This window comes from Meriones unguiculatus, chromosome 8, assembly GCF_030254825.1.
Source record: "Meriones unguiculatus strain TT.TT164.6M chromosome 8, Bangor_MerUng_6.1, whole genome shotgun sequence".
Taxonomy (NCBI): domain Eukaryota; kingdom Metazoa; phylum Chordata; class Mammalia; order Rodentia; family Muridae; genus Meriones; species Meriones unguiculatus.
This window is the reverse complement of record NC_083356.1, coordinates 102,356,576-102,377,270: the sequence shown is the minus strand read 5'-3', so window position 1 is coordinate 102,377,270 and position 20,695 is coordinate 102,356,576. Positions and strand designations below refer to the sequence as shown.

Sequence of the window (20,695 nt, the reverse complement as noted above, 5' to 3'; positions counted from 1 at the left end):
TGGCTATGTATCATTGCTTAATATTATAATTATGAATAACATAAATCAACCATACCTGCCTTTAAAGGGAGTCTGCATATTAAATTTAAGAAACATTGCCCTCAAGCTCAATCCTGAGGGCTGTACCACATCTCATTTGATTCTCCATAGGCTGGCCTGTGACTCACACTGCTGCCCTCCACTCCTGATTCCCATATGTTTTACGCTTCTGCATTACAATGTCGGTTCATAACTACTCAACTGGTAGCGTCTTTATTTTGAGCTTCCTTAGCTGCAGTGATTCTCTCCCTCCTCCTGCAATGTGATTCAGTCTCCTCATGCCCCTATGTTACTCACTTTTACCTTGTTCCAAAAGCCTCAACATAGCTGCCATCTGTTCCTGAGTCTTCTCTGAAGCTCCCCTACTCTCCCTCACCACCACTATCACTCACAGATACTGAGTGAAGCGGAGCTCAAAATAACCTCCCATTCTCCTCCATGCCATGACAGCAGAAACAATGGACACCTAAACATCAAATGTCAGTGTGGAAGGGAAAGGGTTCCAGCCATAGTTTAACTCCACAGGAAAAGTTCCAAGATGCATTCTAATCCATGTGTTGGATAGATTAAGCACTGGTGCCCCTTGTAAGGACTTGTTGTACCTGAAGCATGCCACACAGGCATTGAGCAATTTCAGACAATACCTCCCTCTTTGCAAACAAAATGTTTTGTTGTCCTTGCTGTAATATATTCTTCTGTGAGGAAAATTGGTGGGTTTTGAACTTAGGAGGATCTGCTCCAGTCCAAAGTTTCAATTTTACTTTGTTGAAGTAGACCATGAGTGCACAGGAGCCTAAGTGAAGGGAAGCTGGGAAAATAGAAAACGTACATATTTTTAGATCTTGACAGCTGAAATAAAGTTTTAAGTTTCACTTGGTACAGGACTGGAAGACCTTGTTTTATGTGAAAAGCACATTGGGTTACATGACAGCATGAAAGATGATCCACACCTTTCAACCAAAATGTCACACACTAGTTTTCTAGATTGACTACAATGATTATATTGTTCTAATTTGCTCTTTGCAGGTGATAATAAAGAGATATTAAGCTGAAAATTTTACCTGTTCAGATTTTGAAAGTAGTGTACTTATATATTAGTATGTATTGGATTCTAACAATCTTTAATATTGTAAAAATAATAAATCACTTTTCTCTATATTTAACTTGTCCTTATGCTTAGGTTGCCATTTTTCACCATATTTTAAGATAACTTTTCATGTCCTCCATATATTTGTTAATTCAAATTTACTGTGCTATGGATAAGTAATCAGATTAGACTCATGTTTTCCAAAGCCGTTTAAATTAGTTTGGCTATTATATAACCAGTTTTGTCTATTTTAGCTAAATTTCTATGTTATTCTTAATAGATATGCCATATTGAATTTGGGGTTAACTTTTCAAGACTATTGTAAGTCAGGAATAATAGCTTGTTGCATGAGGAAGCAAGATATGAGATTTAACAATAGAAATAAAATTGAATATTGAAATATGCTCAAGAGGGTTCATTAGTATACTCAAGATAAATTCAGTATGTATAGAATTTCCAAAAAAAAAAAAAGAAATTAAAAATACCAAGAGGGGATCATGTGAGTTTCATGTCATAATATAAGTAGTGTATTTGCTATTTAGAAGAATATAGTCTATATACTTAGTAAAGGCCTTCACATATTGTGCAACTGTGCACATATGTGATCTGAAGAGACCAGCATTGTTCCTCACACGCCCCTTAAAAAGGCTCACTATATGGCACCTTGTATAGTCAAAAGCCCTTTTGTTTCGAATTTTGTTTTTTAACTAGTTTTTAGAAATCACACAATCATGAATTTATTTTAGAAAAAACTCAAATTTAGCACTGATATTACCAGAGAAACGAGAACAATGATGTTTAACTATTTTAGTTTGCCTGGTGCTTTTTTTAAGTAGAATATATTTTAGTATTTGCAGGCCCTCGGTAGATAAAAATTTTATTTTATTTTATTTTTTAGTTTAATCACATGTTATTCACTTTATATCCCAGCCATAGCCCCCTCCCTCTTTCCATCCCAATCCCACCTTCCCTCCCTTATCTTCTCCCTGCCCCCTTCCAAGTCCACTGATAGGGGAGGTCCTCCTCCACTTCCATCTGACCCCAGCTTATCAGGTATCTTCAGGATTGGTTGCAATGTCCTTATCTGTACCTGAGCAAGGCTGCTCCTCCCTTGGAGGGGGTGCGGGGGGCAGAGGTCAAAGAGCCAGTCATTGAGTTCATGTCAAAAATAATCCTTGTTCCCTTACTAGGAACCTACTTGGATACTGAGCTACCATGGGCTACATTCCAAGCAGGGGTTCTAGGTTATATCCACGCATGGTCCTTGGTTGGAGAAACAGTCTCATAGAAGACCCCTATGCCCTAATATATTTGGTCCTTGTGGAGCTCCTGTCCTCTCTAGGTCATACTAACTCTCCCTTCTTTCATATGATTCCCTGCACTCTGCCGAAGGTTTGGTTATGAGTCTCAGCATCTACTTTGATAAACTGCTAGGTAGTCTTTCAGAGGCCCTCTATGGTAGGCTCCTGTCCTGTTAACTTGTTTTCTCTTATTTCCAATGTCAATAAAAATCTTACAATTCCAGTTCATAATTTTGAGAAGTCCAAAGCATTCCCTGTCCCTGTGTAATTAAGAAAACTTTGGATGAAGCTATTTTTTTGTCCCAGATTATAAAATACCTCATCATCATGTAAGGAAAAGACTTTTTGAGTTTATTTTAGTCTTATTTGTTTTTGCTCATATTGAAAACAAATTATAAGAAGAAAAACCATGCTTACCTGAAGATATAAGTATGTTTAGCAAGATTTTATTCTTGGTTAATTTATTAAGGTTTAATTATTAATTAGTATGGATAAATCAAATGCAACTATAGATACATACATGTTTCTTCTAGTCTTTATAGCTGCTACTTTTCTATGTTTGAGAACTGAACTGTTACTTAAATAAACTGACTTTATGTGTTTCTAAAAAACATTTGTGTACTTCGTTTAAAAGAAACATTAATGATCCCTCAATGTCTCAGGATATTATGCATTAAATTTTGGTGAAAAATCTTATTTATCAGGAAATGTTATTGGTATTTTATTAAACTGACATCACCAAATAAACATTACATAGATTCATTTAAATGTGTGCTTCAAAATTACATGACTTCTTCCTATACATCCTGTTGTATAATTGCCTTAATATTTTTTATAAGTCTGACAGAATCTACAATGACATTTTTATGAGTGTCTGCCTTTCTTTTCTACACTCAGGTTCTTTCTTTGGGAGCAGACGTCTTGCCAGAATATAAGCTTCAGACGCCGCGCATCAACAAATTTACAATCCTGCACTATAGCCCTTTCAAAGCCGTCTGGGATTGGCTCATTTTACTACTGGTCATTTATACTGCTATATTCACCCCGTACTCTGCAGCCTTTCTCCTCAACGATAGAGAGGAACAGAAAAGGCGAGAATGTGGCTATTCTTGTAGTCCTTTGAATGTGGTAGACTTGATTGTGGATATCATGTTTATTATAGACATTCTAATAAACTTCAGAACAACCTATGTAAATCAGAATGAAGAAGTGGTAAGTGATCCTGCCAAAATAGCAATACACTACTTCAAAGGCTGGTTCCTGATTGACATGGTGGCAGCCATCCCTTTTGACTTGCTGATTTTTGGATCAGGTTCTGATGAGGTAAGAGCTGCTTAAGAATTTATTTTCTAAAAGACTGCAATTGTAAAAATAAACTACTTGAATTGGAAGAAAAATAGTTGCTTCAAAAGTCCCTAAAGCTCAAAGATGAAATTCATTTTCACCTGGAAATGCTGTAAAATGAAATGAAGCCATTTTCTTGTTGTGAATAATTGAAATTCCTTCCATATTTCTAAAAGATACAAAAATACTCTTCATGCTGCAGCCAACAACTTAAATTTTAAACAAGTGCACAGAGCATGTAATATACAACAGTGAGTAAAATCCCTGCAGATTAAGTTCTTAAGAACGCTATCAAACATTAAGGATGTCTTTTGTTCTTCAGTCACTTATTGAGGTATGAACCAAAAAAAAAACCAAAAACTTGTTTTTTATTCAAACTATGAAAAAGAGGACACCTTATGAAACACCACTATCAAAACTCTTTTACTTCTGTCTCTCATTTTGGAAACAAAATACTTGATGTATATTGCTATTACCTCATAAATTTAAAAACTTTAAGGAAATATGACATATTTAAATGTGTTTGAGTGCATTTTCTGAATAGAAGGTCCATAAAAGTAATCATATTTTCAAAAGAATCTTTGAGCCAGATATAGCTAGTATCCCTTTTATTTAATTGTCACTAATTGTCATAGTATATAAGTACATATATAATGAAAAGATTTACAGAATGTATGTGTCTTTCTGAGGCTTTGATAAAAATACTTGGACCAAAACAAGTTTGAGGATAAAGGGTTTATTTTAGCTCACAATTCAAGGCTTTGTTCCATCAGTGTGGGAAAGTCAAGACATCAGGAGCTTGAAGCAGACAGGCAGAGCCATAATTTCTTCTCTATCCAGGTATTAAAAGAAGATTTCAGTTACTATGCATTTTGAAAAATGTAATATCCCTTTAATATATGTAATTCAGATAATTACTCCTTCAACAAGACTCCATTGACTAAACTAAAGCAAAGGAAAGTTTAGGAGATTCACATTAGTATATGATGAAAATAGTCTAAGGAAAAATAGAGTGAAAAAGAAAAATGGAGAACTTAAAGGTTATAGAGTGAAGAAATTTCTGGAATTTTAATAAATATGCAAGTATTTTTATTTTGCATATGCAAATTACCAGCAGGACACTGAAAATTCTTTAGGGAATGCAAAATTTTGTTGTTGGAGACTCTTCTTGCTATCAAAATTTCTACTGGCCTCATTCTACTAGGAATTAAAACTAAAATATAATACTTCATTTACTGTAAATGCTTCAAAGCAGAATCAACTACAAAAAATATTTCATTTGCTACCAGGCCTAGGAAGTTACTATTCCAGTTTTGTAGAGGTCATTAACTGGCTGCCTTGATCTTATGTTGTACATCATTCCTACTCAGTATTAACGCAGTATACCTCATTCAGCAGCAAATGTTTGCTCAGTACCATTCAAAATGGCAGGCACAGTTCTACATTCAGAAGTCAATCAGATAAGTTTCTGCTCTCCGTGAGCTTACTGTCTCATAGAAAAGTAAGTTCTGAAATGACACAAATCAAGTGCCAACAATAATGTGTAGCTGGCTGATCTTGGGGTCTAGGAAAGACCACTAAGAAATGGTGATTTGAGTTTAAGATTTGCAAGAAGTTTCCAGCCATGTAAGATTGCAATGCAGGACATTTCAAACAAAAGAAAATAGTGGTAGCATTTACTCAATCGGGTTTGGAATATCAAAAGAACAGAAAGAAAAAAATATATATACCAGTGACAGCAAGGATGAATGAAAGTCAGAGATGAGGTGTTAAGATATGAGGACTAAATCAGAAAGAGGCTTGAGATATGTTTATCATGGCTTTCCTGTGATTTTTTGGGATGGAACTGACTTTGATTGACATTTTACAAGACGGTGTAGACTGTTCTCAGAGTTCTGGACAGCTGAGTTAAGAGCAAGGGACCCAGATTAAAGCCTGGACAGTGATACATGATGGAAAACAGAATGGACACAATGACACAATAGAGATGTAGAAAAATAGGTAAATTCATTGTACATTTTGAATGTCATCTACCAGAAGCTGTTGGGTAACTAAATGTCCATAAAAAAAATAATAGAAAAATCAGTACTATGGGTGATTCAAAACATCTTTTGTAGTTCACCTGTTGAATAATTTAAGTGGGAGGAGGGAGGTGGAGGAGGATGCTTTTATTAGCAACTTTTATAGAGAGTAATGTCTTCATCCAGGTGGTAGAATCATGGAAAGAAAAAGGTGTATTGTGAGGGGGGGAAAGTGAGATGTTTTGACCATCATAAATATGAGATGCCTGTTAGTCATGCAGGTACAAGGGAGGAGGAAGCGGAGGAGGCCATCTTGGTAGAGCGCTCATGTTTGAAATTCTACTTTATTTGGGATGTTTAGGCCTCTACCTCCCTTCCAACCTCCCCAACCCTACATAGGAGAGAGAAAGTTAGTGGGGAGAGAGAAACCCTTTACTTCTCCTTGCATTTAAGGTTGATGTATCACTAGGGCTCTATACTAATATCTGTCAACCACAGATGCAGCCAGAAGTCTCCTCCGCGTTTCTCTCCATCTTACTGCTCCAAATCACCACATGGTCTCTGGCCTTTTGAAACTGCTACATGTCACATGCCAACACCCCAGGCTGTGCTGCACCCCTCCCCCCAGGCTCTCATATTTATATTCTCAAAGTCCTAGACCACACCCATTCTTGTGCGGTACATGGAAGGCCATGACCAGGTAGCAAAAGCCACACTCCACATGAGATAATTAGCAGCTTCAGACAAGAGGTGGCCCAACCAAAATCCCACACGTGGGATTAAGAGAAAAGCATATTTACATAACATAACTTAGTTTACAAAGAGACCAAAACTTCCATTACCTCTTGCAAAACACTATCTCAGTAAATACACAAATACACACACACACACCTGAAACATTTGGTAGGGAGAAAAGCTTTAAAACTCAAGACTTTCTGTTTTAATTGTGCAGTTTAAACATATGAGACTCACAGCCAAACTTTAGGCAGAGTGCAGGAAATGTTATGAAAAATGGGGGAGATAGAAAGACCTGGAGAGGACAGGAGCTCCACAAGGAGAGCAACAGAACCAAGAAATCTGGGCACAGGGGTCTTTCTGAGACTGATACTCCAACCAAGGACCATGCATGGAGATAACCTAGAACCCCTGAACAATTGTAGTTCATGGCTGTTCAGTCTCCAAGTGGGTATCCTAGTAAGGGGAACAGGGACTGTCTCTGACATGAACTCAGTGGCTGCTCTTTGATCATCTCTCCCTAGTGGGGGAACAGCCTCACCAGGCTGCAAAGAAAGACAATGCAGCCTGTCCTGATGCCACCTGATAGGCTAGGGTCAGAGGGAAGGGGAGGAAGACCTCCCCTATCAGTGGACTTGGGGAGGGGCATGGGAGGAGATAAGGGAGAGAGGGTGAGACTGGGAGAGGATGAGGGATGGGGCTACAGCTGGGATACAAAATGAATAAACTGCAATTTATAAATAAATAAATATTTTTTAAAAAACATGTAAATGTGGTGCCCACATTTGGAATACAAACATCCAGGCTTTCATTCACTTATGGGTGAACATTCCTAAAAACTACATACAAATATAAATAAGAAAATTAATTAAGATGTTATGTTCTACTGATTAAAAGCTTGGAGCAATTTCTTGCTGAATTATTTTAATGATTTTCTCTTATATATTAGCATTGTCAATTAGGTTAGAGAAAATATTTTTTCTCAATGTCAATTAAACATAATTTTTTTCTTCACCTGAATGTTAAACTATTGTATTACTTTAATTTTATTTATAGTCAACTCAAAAACTCCATTTTTGTAACCATACCATTTTATTTATAAAACATATATGCTAGCAATAGGATAATGTGACAATACAGTTTTACTAAAGAAGACACAATTGCCCATAATTTTCAAACTAATATTAAGTTTTGCTATAATTAAATGTGATTAGTAATAACTAAAGGATCTCCTTTATTTCTAAAAAACATGTTGAGCAAAGTGAATGCCGATTATTACTGAAATTGCTCATGTTAATATCTTACTGATACTGATATCATCTAGAAAGGGAAATAATTCCATGGTTCCTAACTTTGCCTTCATCAACCATGAAACTTTCACAATTTGCTTCAATATCATTGATGCTGAATACGATATCATTCCCTTAGTCTCCAGATAGTCAACTTTGAATAAGTGCCTCATCGTTCCCCATATTTGGTTTATCCATGGCAAATTTCAAGCCATTAACATTTAGATTCTAGAGAACTCTGATTAGTAACATCAATCATTATCTCCTTCCTCCCCTAAAAATTAAAATTCTAGTTTTCAGTTACTTGCTTTGTGGACTTCTGATTCATGCTTTAGTGATTTTTCTTTTTAATGAATTCCGAATGCACCCAAGAAAGGCTTCGGGATCAAAATAATTAGGGCTCTTTGTCGCAAAATTCAAATAATAAAGTGGAATTTCTGCTCACAAAAAAAATGTTTCACTCATTGCTCTGACAGATGAACTGTGGAGCGACGACGCAGAAAACTTTAATAGCCTTCTGTAGAAATTCTGATCACCTTGTGGTCTTCATGATTGGTATCATGAATTTACTAGCCATTATTATGTAAATGATATATTCATATTCTACTTGTCATAACACGTCACAGTTTGAAAATATGCATACATGTGCATGTCAACAATAACAAAACTCTCTCTTTAGATAGTCTTATGAATTTTTTACAAAAGTTTCTCTTGGCTCCCACTTGAAGCTTTGATTTAGCCTCTCAACTCTGTGGCATGACAAGTGACATAAATATAAGATGTCTAATTGAAAAAAAAAACTATTTTCTTTTTTTAATTTTTTCACACTTTATTCATTACGTATTCCGATTAAGCCCCCCCCCCAATCCTCCTAGTCTCACCTTTCTTCCTTCTTCCACTCTATCACCTTCCCCTAGTCCACTGAAAGGGGGAGTTCTTCTCCTTTGCCCTCTGCCCATAGCTTATCAAGCCTCTTTAGGACTGCCTGGATCCTCTTCCTTTGTGGCCTGGCAAGGCCTCATCACCAGGGGAAAGTGATCCAAGAGCAGGCAAGTGAGTTCATGTCAGAGACAGCCCCTGCTCAGGCACCCACATGGAGACTGAGCTGTCAATTAGCAACATCTGAGCAGGGGGTCTAGGTCCTCTCCATGCATGGTCCTTGGTTGGTGCATCAGTCTCTGCAGGACCCCCTGGGCTCAGATTTTTAGCTTTGGTCTCCTTGTGGGGCTTCTGTCTCCTCCATGTCCTTCTATTCCCTTGTCCCCTTTATCTTCTTCCATAAGACTCCGTGCGCTCTGCCTACAGTGTGGCTGTGAGTCTCAGCATCTGCTTTGAGCCCCTGTTGGGTGAAGGGTGGGAGCTACTATAGAGGGCCTTCTGGAAAAAATGTTTTTCTTTAAGTTGACCATTTATGTTTTGTTTTGCATGTGATTGACTACAAAATGATAGTTATGGTATAAAATGAAAAGCTTTTGGTAAAAACTCAAATTTTAATTAAAAGGGTATATCATTCTTTATGTGATATTTATTTGTCTGTTAAAATTTACAGTCACTTGATGGCCAGTTTCTTTATTACTGCAATGAAATAGAAAGGAATATAATATTACAGTGGGATAGAATGCTAACTATGAAACAAAATCATTCTATTGATTATTAAAATTGTTAAATATTGAAAGGAATTCCCATTTTTTGGAACACATAGTTGGTAGAAGCAATTGTGAAGTTTGATATGAATAAATAAATAAGCTAGATAATTTCTCAGGGTTCATATCAAATATATCATCAAACATATCAAATATAGATCTTTGATAGTATTAATAAACATGTCTTCAGAAATGTTGAAAAAGTATTAGACACACTGAAAAAAATGGACTAGAAAATAGACAATGCTGTATTGTTTAAGAAATTCATTGAATGGTATGTAAAGTATATACTTGAGTGGGAATTACCTGGGATAAATTTCAAAGAAAAAAAAAAAAGAATGTTGAATCATGAAATTTATACTTGAAAAAGTTACTGTCTCCACACTTTGCCCATTTATTTCTTGGGCAGTAGGATAGAAGGGTGTACTAACCTGAAACTTTGAATGATGAATGGCTCTATAGCCCATTTGATAAAACCAAAGAGAATATATTTACCTTTCATCATTTATAAAGAATAATTGCCATAATTTATCAAAAGGTTGAATTTCACTGAGTATACCTCGATTAAGCTTACTAAATATAGTAAACAGTGTTAAGTATGATTCTTATCCTCACAAAACAGATTTTAAATTTTTGACATATAATTTATTTTATTGCTAAGGCTTTCTCAATTTAACTCTGGGTAGACTTATTCTTGAGTAAAGAGTTGTTAATCCTCATGAGAGTTACCTAACTTCAGTCCTTCACAAAAATTTCTAATATTTAAAGAGGAATTGACTGATTTATTGCATTATGTTCATCACATAAAATTAATGTAGTCTTTTTTATGTCTCGTCTGTGATACAACATATTTGCAAAAACATAGTTGCATGTTTAATCAAAACTGCTTTTATTTAATGAGAAAACCTAACTTCCACCAAAATCAGAAGGCATTTAGAACCTTTAATAAATAATAGATATTTTTAAAACAACATTATAGTTGGATTATACTCACTGTTCAAGAGAGATAAATAATTGCATTTGTGGGGAAAATTCTTCAAAATAAAAAAGGACTAAAAGGAGCATTTAAAATGAAAATCTTGTATAAGTAAGGTTTCTTTACTAAACAGTCTTCAAAAAAACTGATCTTTGAAACATAATAAGTAAGCTGAGTTTTAGATTGCACAGGTACTATAGGATGAAATTTGATATTCTAGAATATTTTGTGTCTTCCTTACTGTAGCACATAGGTAAGAGGAGAAAAGTACCTGTCTTCTATTGTAGAAGCACATATTTCTTCTCTATTTTATTATCATATTTATAAAAATAATAACAGTTTAGGATCTGTTGAATTTATTTATTTAAGGTATGAGTGTTCTCTTTGCATGTATGCCTGCAGGCCAGAAGAGGGCATCAGATGATTGTGAGCCACCATGTGGTTGCTGAGAATTGAACTCGGGCCCTCTGGAAAAGCAGCCAATGCTCTTAACCACTGAGCCATCTCTCCAGGGCCCTCACATTATTATTATTTTTTTTAATTTTCCAAGAGTTATTCAGCAAGAAGAGATTGGAAATGTCCCAATCTATTCTCTCAGAAATTTGGTATCATCAGTTATTGTCTCTCTAGAACCTCAGACAAGATAGTGTGGCAGTATACCCAAGGGTCACTAGCAAAGATGACCCAACTGAGTTGGCAGCATTTGTCAAAAGAAAAAAGGCACAACAGTGATACACTGTAAAACTAGCTTCTATAGTTATGCTTGGATAGATGTTTACAGAGTTGTGAATGGCTGTGGAAGTCACTGTGGAAGTCACTGTTCACGGAGCCCCTCATCACCATGAAAGTGAGAGTCACAGCTGCTTCATAATCTCCCCTTCTTCTCCCACTCCGCTTCCTCTCCCTTCATTGCCCTTCTACCTCCTTTTCTGCTCTTCCTTCTCTTTTACCTCCTTCTATTCCTCCCTTCACTTACTATCTCTGTAATTATCATGTATAAAAAAATGTGAATGAGCTTAAAACTTTATCACACCACATTTCTTAATACATGATGTTTCTGTATGATCATGTAAGTTAGGCTGATTTATACTCTTAGAAAAACTTAGTACCACACAAACTTTACTTCTATTGTTAATTATAGGAGAAATTTTAGAGGGTCTAGAAGTGGAAATGCACAAGGGTTTGAAGCATGCACAGCTGATTTTTATTGTTTTTCTTTTTGTGGTGGTGTGGGGATAGGAGTAGCACAGAGTTTCTGTGTGTAGCCCTGGCTGTCCTGGAACTAGCTCAGTAGACCAGGCCTTGAACTCATGGAGTTCTACCTGCCTCTGCCTCTCTAGTGCTGGGATTAAAGGTGTGCACCACCAACAACGGACTATTGTTTTCCTTTTTATAATACCAGTTTTACTCCACTACTTTACAACCTGTTAGGGAAACTGTCTGTGTATTGCAAAGAAATTTATTTAACCTACTTCCTGGTGAATCTGCATTATATTTCAATTATTTTGAAACATTTTATTCTATATCCAAATAAGAGTTTTAGTATTTGCTCAATAAACTTTAAAGAGCTCTGGTTTGAAACATAAGTAAATAGACAATTATATTAGGAAAAGAAATAAACTCAAGAGCCTGACCTGTGTGAAGGAGTTAAGACTTTGAACAAAGGTGACTCCTGCTTTAAAAGCCTTATAATAATATGCCTCGATGAAGTCCTTGTCTGTCAAAAACCCAGCTATTTTCTGAGCGAGCGCTATGGTCCATGTTTGCAGGTGTCCATTTGAGATTCCAGATTTCTGTGTAGTGTATTTGGAAAGCATGAACACTCCATCAACATACTTCTGTAGCATAAAGTTCTACTGTAGAAACAGAAATGTGAGGTGATATTTAAACGAAACATGAGGAGCTACCATGCATTGGATATCGCCTACAGCCCTATAGGTGTTATGTTCCTATTTACAGAGTAACTGAAGCTTGAGAGCAAAAGAACAACCCGTCCAAAGTGCCGTACTCAGAGCAAGCAGAATGGAGTACTAAGTCTGTCCATTCAAAAGTCCTTGCACATAAACTCTAAAGTGAAATATTGTTGATACAAATCGAGACATTTACTTTACTTCCAGGGAACCATGTAATGCTATCTTAAATTCTAGAATTCATGGAAGGTCCGCATGCCTTTAAAGGTGTGAGAAGGAAAACCCGTTTTCTGCATTGCACTGTGAAAAATAATAACTAACCATTGGAACAGCCAAGACAAACAAAATTACAATCCAGTTATGACAAGTTTATCCAAGCTCTGCAAACTCCTCCTACTTTTGAAAGCTTCCAATCTTACACTGATGAATTCAAGGGAGTCTGAAGGATTCTCCTTTGCTTGTGACTGCCAGACTACAGCAAAGGGAAAAACAAAGGATCTACTATAAATTTCCCATAAAAAGTTTTCCTAGATACTTACTAATATTTTTCACTAAATCAATATTCATAGCTATGGCATGATAGTTACTCTATGTACTATTTCTCCAATTAAAACCTTAGCATTCTTAACACATTTGGATGTAGTTTGCAAAATAAACACCACAATGAGATAAAATGACTCAATAATTGATTGGTAAACACCATGTAACTATGGAATAATTATATGTTCTGTGAATTATATAGTACTTATAGTTGACATTATTTAGGAAACATAAGAAATGAACTTGTAATTTGTACTTACCAGATTTCAATTCCTAACAAGCAGTGAAATAGCCTATTATTATGCAAAAGTATCCTATCATTAAATACCTGGTCAGTAACAATCATGCAATTAGATAAGATGTATCATACTCCAAAATGCAATTATGATATCATCAGGATAGCAAGAAATGATTTATGAATTTGATGCACTCAGCAAGGAAAAAAAAAAGAAAATTTTGTTTAAACGTAGATTATAATTCATGCATGCACTTATCCAAAAAGGCTTCCCACAGTTACAGAAGGAGCTTGACTGTCTCCTTTATACTGTTCAGGTGTTTTTCAACTCCAGCTTAGGATGGACCACCAGCTCTTTCGGGGTCTTCCTTTCTTGTGATTTTTTTTCTACAAGCTATGTCACCAAATACCCACTATCACGCAGTTGCTAATATAAAGATCTCATTTAAGAAACAGCAGACCTTGTTTCTCCTCCTTAGAAGAGAACCCTTGTCTATAAATACCTGTTTCTCTTTGTTAGAGAGTACTTTCCTTCAACACTAATTGTGGCGCATAGTGATTGGAAGACACACAATCCATTCCCTGAACATTGGTTGAGGCAGGAACACCTTGGAAGTTCATATCGTCTGAAGGTCACTTTCGTAGGTTTGGGAAGGCAGATTCTCTTTCCACGGATCTTGTCTGCCAAGACCCTGATTCAATGAGTCACATACCTTTCAAAGCGTTTTTAAAGTGGATTTAAAACTCTTTGAAGGAAGAACCAACCTGTCTACTTTATTCAACCCTGAGCCTCTTCTTCCATTTTCTGTTAACAATTCTGCTTAACGTGAAAAGATGTTCAGTTGCTTACAGCATTTTCTGACCATACGCGTTTATTTCCGCAGACAACCACACTAATTGGTCTTCTGAAGACTGCGCGTCTCCTTCGTCTTGTGCGCGTAGCCAGGAAGCTGGATCGGTACTCAGAGTATGGCGCTGCGGTTCTAATGCTCTTAATGTGCATATTTGCCCTGATTGCCCACTGGCTGGCTTGCATCTGGTACGCGATTGGGAATGTAGAGAGGCCCTATCTGACTGACAAAATTGGATGGTTGGATTCCTTAGGACAACAAATTGGGAAACGTTACAATGACAGTGACTCGAGTTCCGGACCTTCCATTAAAGACAAATACGTCACGGCACTTTATTTTACCTTCAGCAGTTTAACCAGTGTAGGATTTGGAAATGTGTCTCCCAACACCAATTCGGAGAAAATCTTTTCCATTTGTGTCATGTTGATTGGCTGTAAGTAGATTTCTCTTTTGCTATCTGTTAGGATAAAAAATAATAGCACAAAATTGGTATTTGTGCAACATAGAGAATAAAGTAAAATTATGGAAACTGTACAGAGACGGGGATTACACATGTGGATACTATCTCCTCTAGAGTGTGATTTTTCTCTGCAAAGTGAAGAAACAAAAATTCCCTTCATAACCTTCTTTTAGAGCTAGCTTTAATGTCAATTAAAATAAACCGGCCACTTGGTGATCCCAGGCTTAGTTCAAGGGACTACCAAAATTGTTTGAACCCGAGTAAGCTCGTCAAGTCCTTAACATAAAATAGTATCACACTGAGGGCTCTAGCGATGGCTCAATGGTTAAGGACACTTACTACCCTTGCATAGGCACTGTGTTCTGTTCCTAGCACCCACAACCTCCTGTAACTCTAGTTCCAGGATGCCCTCTTCTGGCCTCTGACATGAGCATAGTGCAAATGGTTACATGCAAGCCCTCTCATGCAAACAAATTTTTTTTTTAAATTTAAAAAATAATTTTAAAAATAGTGTCCCAAAATGTACATCAAATCACTTCTATACTACGTATATTTCCTACCACAACATAAATACTACATAAATCACATAAGGATGAATGAGAAAAATGTTTGGGCATATGTGGTACAGCCATAATTTTTGAAAATATTTTTTGTTTATGGTTGGTTTGAATTCTCAAATGTCAATAGTAAAGTCACCATTCTATACTTTCAATGAGGCTTCTTTTGAATCCTGGAATATCTTGGATATAAAACTGGAGTGATGTAGGTCTTTAGACTGAGGGTCTGAAAACTACAGTTCACTCACTGCTAGGCAAAAGTGAACGTAATTTATTACTAATCGCTATTTTCTCTAGACATAAACTCTCATACATGGAAAACCATTGCAATTATACTTAGAATTTCCCCTCTTACTGATGTTATTGCTCTTTTTCTGACATCATTCTAAGATTTAAGTCACTACATTTTACCCAGAAGTGGCTTTATACAAGAAGCATAATTTAGTACAGATATCATTTACAGTAAGATATTTTGTGGTAAGATGAAATTGACTTTAAAAAAAACCTAGTGAACACGTGGATGACAGCAGACAACATCTCCAAAGGCAGTATTGCCCTTGGATAGCCCAAAGCTGACTACAGATCTTGACAATTGGTTTTCATAGGTCACCATATTAATTACTGAAATGTGGCTAAATAAGGCCTACTTAAATGAGTTCTCTCTGTAATCTACTCAGCCTAAAATATAATTTTTATTTCAATAACATTTTCGTAAGAGCATACATTTCTTAAAAACCCTCAAGATCTTCCATTTCCATCCCACTCTTGGCCACAAACACAGAAGTCAATGGAACTGGAGCCTATTTTAAAAAATAGGAACATTCAAGGTACATTAACCTGTAATTCTAACAAGGAGGAGCTGGGGAGCTGATTCAGTCAGTAAAGGTTTTGCCTTGCAAGCTTGCCTGGTCCTCCCAGCACCCACAGAGAGGCCAGGTGAAGCAGGCACACCTGTAACCTCAGCAAGAGGAGAGCAGGGACAGGAGGAGCCTCAAGGCTTTCTGGCCAGACAGGGGGTTGGTTGAGCTCAGGTCCAGTTAGAAACATGAAAAATACGGTGAAAGGGCCAGTGAGACAGCTCAGCTGATAAAGCAACTACTGTCAAACCTGACAAATCCAGTTCAATGTCCAGATTCATGGTGGAAGGAGAACACAGACACCTACTAGTTGTCCTCTGACCATGCAACAAGCCATGGCCTACACAAGCACACAAACACACACACATGCACAATTGCATACATACTCAAAATTAATACATAAGAATGCAATAAGAAATATCTATGTGGTGTAAAGTGATTGAGGAAAACATTGAACATCAACTTCTGGCCTCCACATGTGCAAACATACAGATGCATATGTGTATGAACCTATATGAACACACATAAACACAACATAATTACTAAACAACAACAGCAAAAAAATCTTTCAGAATATATTCCACAGTAGTTAAAGATTTTAGTTGCATTGGTATCAAACAGGCAATTAAAAGTCTCTGTTCTTTATTAAATATTTATATCAGTAAAGGAAATATGAATATATATTTAAGAAAACAGTACCTATATTTAGAAACAATAATTCAGAGAAATAGTGACTGTTTCTTTGCTCAATTCTCCCTTCCTCCCATCCTTTTCATTTTCTTTGTCTTCTCTCTTCTTCTTCTGTATTTTCATCCTTTCCTCTTTGGTTCTTTCCTTACATGCTTCTTATCTTTTCATTCGTTTTATCAATATGATACTCGGTTACCTTAACTGATACTTTTAAAAAACTTGTAATTTCTACAGATAAATTTGATTTTTTAAGAAAAAAAAAAACCCTATTCAAATAGGACAAAAAAAATGTCAACTCACATTCCACCAACATCACTTATTCGAAGACTTGTTTCTATAATTCTATAAGCATTAAACAAAATGAGATGTGCAAGGTTTGAGGTCACACAGAAAAAAGTTTTCAGGTGTTGCTTGAGAGTTCTCTCAATCTATGATGTTATGAATATGAGGAAAGGTAAAATTTAGACTTGAAGCCCAACAATATTAACAATCTTTATGAAATTTGCTTAGCTGTTAGGCATAATGACATATTTATTACTGATATCTCCTCTTAGATGGAATTATATGCAAAAATTAATTGGTTAATATATTTGCAATATTTATGCACTAAGCAAGACTTATACCTAAAAAGGGGTCTCGATTCAACATAAAATTAGAATTCAAAACCAAAATGTTAATGTAAACTATCATCCATGCATTTGTTATAACCTTAAAAATTATCAAGTTGAAATTCCATCATCCTTCAGCTTCCTTAAATTAAATATTTATTATAAAATAATTGGAGCCACATTGTAGATAAAGGGAAATTATATATAGGCATTTTACAGCATCTTTATGCAAAATAAATAAAAATAAGCAATTCTAAACTATCTCAAGGGAGACAGAAGTTAGCATACTTCCAATCCCTGTGCTCAGAACTAATGCCAGAAAGAACAAAAAGGAGAGATCATCTGGGCTATGTAATAAGAGCCTATTAAAAATTGTCACAGTTCATACAAATAACTAGAACATCTATAGACAGTTTTAAAGTTGCTATTTTCCCTGAACTGCTGATTGTGTGTCCCAAGTAGTGATTGGAGAATTTATTTTAATAATGTACATAATTTAAAAAATGAAAAAAAAGTGAACAAGTGTGAATATGGGTGTGCCCGTGCATTTATGTCTACATTTCTAGTTTCTAGATAACTCTGTTGTTAAATTTAGAGTGCTTGCATTTTAGTTTTTAAAAACACATGACCTGGTGAAGTATGAGTGAGTGTCTTTCAGCTCAGTCTTGCTTGACAATGAACTTGGTGGCTTGTCTTGGTTTTAGTGTATCAGTCACTGAAGTTCTGCTCCTAGCCATGATGGAGTCACAGGAGCCTCAGTTCTCTATCAGACAAACAGAAAGCTGAGCAAGATGTATGAAGTCATTGCTTTCAGACTCAGAAACATGCAGAAAATCATGATCCCTGAGAGAAAACAAAAGCGAAAGCAGGGGCCCCCATGCTTCCTACCTGGAGGGATAGGACTGCAGTGAAGAGAGAACACCCTAAGCCATATTAGCTGAGGAAGGAAGATCGGAAGTCACAGAGGCTAAGAGGTTGCAATCTACAACATGGAAAGTCAAAAAATAATAATAAAAATAAAAAGAGGCAGTTCTGATTTAAAAAAAAAAAAAAAAAAAAAACTCAGAGAACATGATGAGTACCAACATGAACCTACTGATCTCTTCCAAGACATAAATACATGGAATGGCAGACTTTACAAGAACAAGCTGAACTATTTTCAGAGCTCACACAGGTAGGAGAGGCATTAAAATTCAAACCAGCAGAAAAGAAAGCCTCCCTCAATATCCAGATTGTTCAGTAGAATTCTTAGTTAAAAAAAAAAAAAAAAAGCCATAGTACCAGAAGTCGTATCACCCTAACAAAGCATTAAAAGCAAGCCTCATGCCTGATCTTTGGGCTAAGGACACAGCTCAGCAATAGAGCACTTACCCAACACAACAATCAGCCCAATCTTCAAGTGGTCTATCTGAAGAACAGAGCATTTAACACACAAGAAACAAACACAAATTAGACACCTGGGATTACATCCAATTAAAAAGCTTCTAAACACAAAGAAAACAATCTAGTAAAGAGACAATATACAAAATGGGAGAAATGATTTACAAACTATACATCTGACAAGGGTTTACTATCTCGAATATGGATAAAACCCTAAAATCTCAAAAACAAAAGTCAGTACAATTTAACAGGAACAATGGGCTTAAATGGACATTTATCAAAAGATGACAAACAAATGACCAAATACAGGAAAATGTTCAGTGTCTCTAATCCCCATGGAAACACCCATTAAAATAGATGATCTCTTACCACTCCAATAAAAACATCTACAGTCAAAAAAAAAAAAAAATCAAATGCCAACCAAAAAAAAAAAAAAAAAAAAACTCTTCAGACTCTTCAGTGATATCTGAGAACTGGTGAGAACACAAACTAATAGAGCTATTATGAAAAAAATTAAAAATAAAATTATTGTATGATGATGTAGCAATTTTATTACTGGATTTATATTCAAGAGAAATGGAATTAGCCAAACAGATGTCTCTATACCCCACCTTTACCCCAACACAATTCGTAATAGTTAAGAAATGCAAATAACTTCAGTGGATAAAGAAAATATATATGTACACATGCTTATCAGTGGTAACAACAAGAAAAGGGAAAGTGTAGGGGAAGGTTAGAGATACATTAATAATTGAGTAATAAGTTATAGTTGAATAGGAATAAGAAATTCCAGTGTGTTACTATAGTCCTAGTATGACTATAGATAGTAACTATTTAGAGGAGTTTTGATTTTTTTTTGAGGCAATAGAAAACACTGCAACACATACATTTACAAAATGTATATGATATAGTGTAGAACTAACAAGATTTCTCCGTGGGTAAAGTATTTACTGCGCAAGCCTGAAGACCCTTATTTTTTAATGCTCAACAACCACATAAAAAATCTGGACATTGGTGACAAGTGACTGTAACCCATCACTGTGTGTGGAGAAAGGAGTATCCCTAGAGCTTGCTAGCCAGGCAGCCCACTGACAAGATCCAAGTTCAGCTATACACCTTGCTCAAAAAAAAATCAGCTGGACAAGTGACTAAGGACAGTATCTCGATGTCTGATGCCAACTTCTGGGCTCCCCACATGCCTGTGTGGCAAATGTGGATGAACACACACATGCACACATATTAATATAACAACATAACACAGAGAGAGAGATACACACCAAAAAATAAGTAAAAAGAAAGAGCAATCTGACATTTTTAAAAGAAAAAAAAAGTAAAGCACTATGCAATATTAATTGAAAATAATTTTATCTGCTATGACACTAAGAAGGTTGAGGCCATAAACAAGAGATAAAACAGATAAAAGACATGTGGAACTGACAGAAATGACTTGACTATCAGGCGAGGCTTGACAGATGCAAGAATGAAACCCTTAAGAAGAAGAGGAGCAAACAGCAACAGGGAGGTAGAACCCCCAGAATTAAGGGAGCAAGTTTAGAAGTGTTTAAAAATTCCATGGCTTGGTTTTCATTTTTTTCCAAGATTGAGGAAAACTGTTAACTAGAGTATCAAAAAAATTCTATTAATACTAAACAAGTATTAATTACAAGTATTAAAAACAAGTATTAATACTAAACAAGTATTAGTTAATCAAGGCACATTATCAAAATGCCAAAAACTAGTCATAGAGTGAAAATTTCAAAGGTGGTAAAAAGGAAAATCAAGACATTATATGTAACAAATAGAACAAATTTGACATATTTATTACATAAAATGGAATCGACAAGACAATAGGAAAAGATCTCTAAATTGATCTTCTAATTGAAAGAAAAAGATTATCTTTCAACATGGAAATTTATGATTAAAGTGTATTTCAAGTAAGGACAAGAAGGCAAACCACATCATTTATCATGAGCAGACTATAAAATTCTTCCAGTGAATGGAGAAATAAACCCTGGGATAGTGTGAAACACCTAGGAATGAAGAATATAAAAACTAAAATATATGGATGAGTTGAGCACATTCTCCCGTGTTTTTATATGTGTTCAAAATAATTGACTAATGTAAAAATAATGTCTATGAATTGATAGGTTTGTAAATATGTGAAAGGAGGTG

The 20,695-nt window shown here is 35.7% G+C and overlaps 1 protein-coding gene across 5 annotated transcripts in view; it reads left to right on the top strand.

Moving 5' to 3' along the window:
* Kcnh7 (potassium voltage-gated channel subfamily H member 7) overlaps nt 1-20,695 on the top strand; it is a 494,749-nt gene that overhangs the window by 403,605 nt on the left and 70,449 nt on the right. For all 5 annotated transcript variants that reach the window (XM_021637080.2, XM_021637081.2, XM_060390275.1 and 2 more), the window contains 2 exons: nt 3,325-3,750; nt 14,005-14,404. In XM_021637080.2, the coding sequence (XP_021492755.2) occupies nt 3,325-3,750; nt 14,005-14,404 (826 nt within the window). The remainder of the gene's footprint in view (nt 1-3,324; nt 3,751-14,004; nt 14,405-20,695) is intronic.